This window comes from Silene latifolia, chromosome 10, assembly GCF_048544455.1.
Source record: "Silene latifolia isolate original U9 population chromosome 10, ASM4854445v1, whole genome shotgun sequence".
NCBI lineage: Eukaryota > Viridiplantae > Streptophyta > Magnoliopsida > Caryophyllales > Caryophyllaceae > Silene > Silene latifolia.
Genome location: NC_133535.1, coordinates 154,499,080 through 154,501,395, shown reverse-complemented (window position 1 = coordinate 154,501,395; position 2,316 = coordinate 154,499,080). Strand labels below are relative to the sequence as shown.

Genomic DNA, 2,316 nt, shown 5'->3' with positions numbered 1-2,316 from the left:
ATTCAAACTCAATATGCTCGTGTTAAAGTGCAAATTCTATGGCGAAATGCTTATCTGGATCCAAATATGGTTCAGAGAAGACCAATGGTGAGGTCATTCATATTCATATGTGTTGTGTTTCTTTGAATCTGCAATCTGACTTCGTAATTAATCTTTTACTCCCTCTGTTTTTTTATATATGACTTTCTCACATTTCGAGACACTCCCTTCTCTTTTCAATATCTCTTAAAATATAAGACTAAATATTATGATATGTATACTCATATGAAAGAGTTTTTCGTAAGGAATTTAATGGTACCATTTTTATATTTTATATTTTTGTAAATATTAAAGTCAAAGGCTTACCTCGTAAATACAAAACGTCATATATAAAAAAATGGAGGGAGTATTTATATTCAGCTACTTCATGATCAACATCTATTAGCATCTCTTGTCCCAAGGTACTTGTCTCTCTTTTATTAACCTTCTCTTCTTACCACTTCACTTCATGCTTTCTTCACTTATATTGCTTAAATTGACAATGTCTTAGTTACCAGTAGATACCGGTAGATATGTACTGGTAACTAAGACGCTTGGATGGCAATGTCTTGAATTTTTTGGATAATCGGGACTATTTAGCAAACTAATTAGAGATATAAGGTTAATTTTAAACTATTTTGGCCCAATGGGTACACGTCACCACTTTTATTTTATTTTCAGTTTTTGTATGAAACCGCTAAATTCCCTAGCGGCTTTGTTAAAGTTTACTAAATTTTCACACCCCAAATATCGAGTAGGTACTGAAGTCTGATATGCATACTGAATACCCTAAGCCGCTAAGGAATCTTAGCGGTTTTACCTCTTAGCAATTGCCAAATAACACTGCAAGTCTTAGAAATTGTCAAATAATAATGCAAAGCCGTTAAGAAAGTCAGCGGCTTCTTCATGTCTAACATTTAGAATCAATTTTTAAGCTAGCAGACTAAGTGCTTAATGGACGATTATGAAATATAGTAAAGCCGCTGATCTCTCTAGCGACTTTATATAAAAATGGGGAAAAAATAAAATAAATAGTTTGAAACCAACCCCAAAAGACCAATTAATTTGTCAAATGGTTACCAGTAGATATGTACTATCGTTTTACATATAGTGTATTACTATTACTCTGTTTTCTTGATTTTTAAGTGCTCTTTAGCAGTTTAGCCATGTTAATAGATACGGAGTATTAAAGTTTGTTGCAATTCACCAGAAGCTTGCCCATGACAAAGCAATATTGTGGAAACCTTAAAGCGGAGGTGTTTTCTGTATTTGTCGGGGGAATTAATGAAAAGATTTCTGCTTTATGTGGAACCATCTCAGTTGACGATGGATCTTTGGATAGATATTCAATCTATAAGAGAGATGAGAGCTGCAAAGAATTCTTGCGGGATAACAGTCTTGTATGCATTGAGTTCAATTATCGCGCTATTCAAAACTCTGAATTTTATGTAATTCTAAATTTGACGGATCCAGTTGGGATGCTTGAAGTGAGCAGGGGTTATGTATGTTTTCATTTGGGTTACTTTGGTCAGAATATGTGTGAAAGGCGCCTGTGTTCGATAGTTCCTGGTAAACATGGTTATGCAGCAGTGCACTTTGAAGTTTTTGATAATGCATTTGAAGCTTTTGTGGATGTGAAATTATTCGCTGCCAATGGTGATCTTGACATTCCTACAAGTTTATATGGGACATTGGTTGCTTGTTACAGTGGTCATAATTATTCAACAAGCTACGAGAAGTTATATTATAAGAGTAGGCTTATTGACCGCCCAGTGGACAGCGCGGTGGAATCAAAGACGGGTTCTGAAATCCCGATGTTAAAATCTATAGTTGTTGTTCCAGCCAGGTCCTCTTTAATTATTGAAGCAAACTTAAATGCATTTGGGATTAACAATGTTGTTCAAAGTATTGACGGGAAGGCAGAATTCGAGATCAATATGCGTGATACAATATCAAAGATAATTCGTGGGCAAGATTATGGTATCGAAATTAGCGTTAAATTCACGGATCGAAATGGATGTAATATGGGTTGATTTCTATTAACCTGGACCTTAAATGCCTCAAGAATTATCTGATTTGTAGCTTATAAAATATCGATATATATGTTACGAAGAAACTCCCTTGATCCCACCTTTATTAACCCATTTTCTTTCAAATTTTAATCCTATAATTATTATCTGCTCTTTAAATATAGTAAGGAAAAACATTAATTGGGACCTCAACTCTTCTTTCATTTAAGGATAAAATTGGTAATTCACAACTTTTTCTTAGATCCTTCTAAAATAGAAAGAGGATGAA

General features: G+C 34.0%; 1 protein-coding gene across 1 annotated transcript; it reads left to right on the top strand.

Annotated features, from left to right (window-relative positions):
- The first annotated feature begins 407 nt into the window (after window positions 1-407).
- On the top strand, window positions 408-2,051 carry LOC141608661 (uncharacterized). Its single transcript, XM_074428004.1, has 2 exons — window positions 408-440; window positions 1,229-2,051. Exon 2 carries the CDS (start codon window positions 1,239-1,241, stop codon window positions 2,049-2,051), a length of 813 nt encoding a protein of 270 aa, XP_074284105.1. The 5' UTR covers window positions 408-440; window positions 1,229-1,238.
- Window positions 2,052-2,316: the final 265 nt, after the last annotated feature.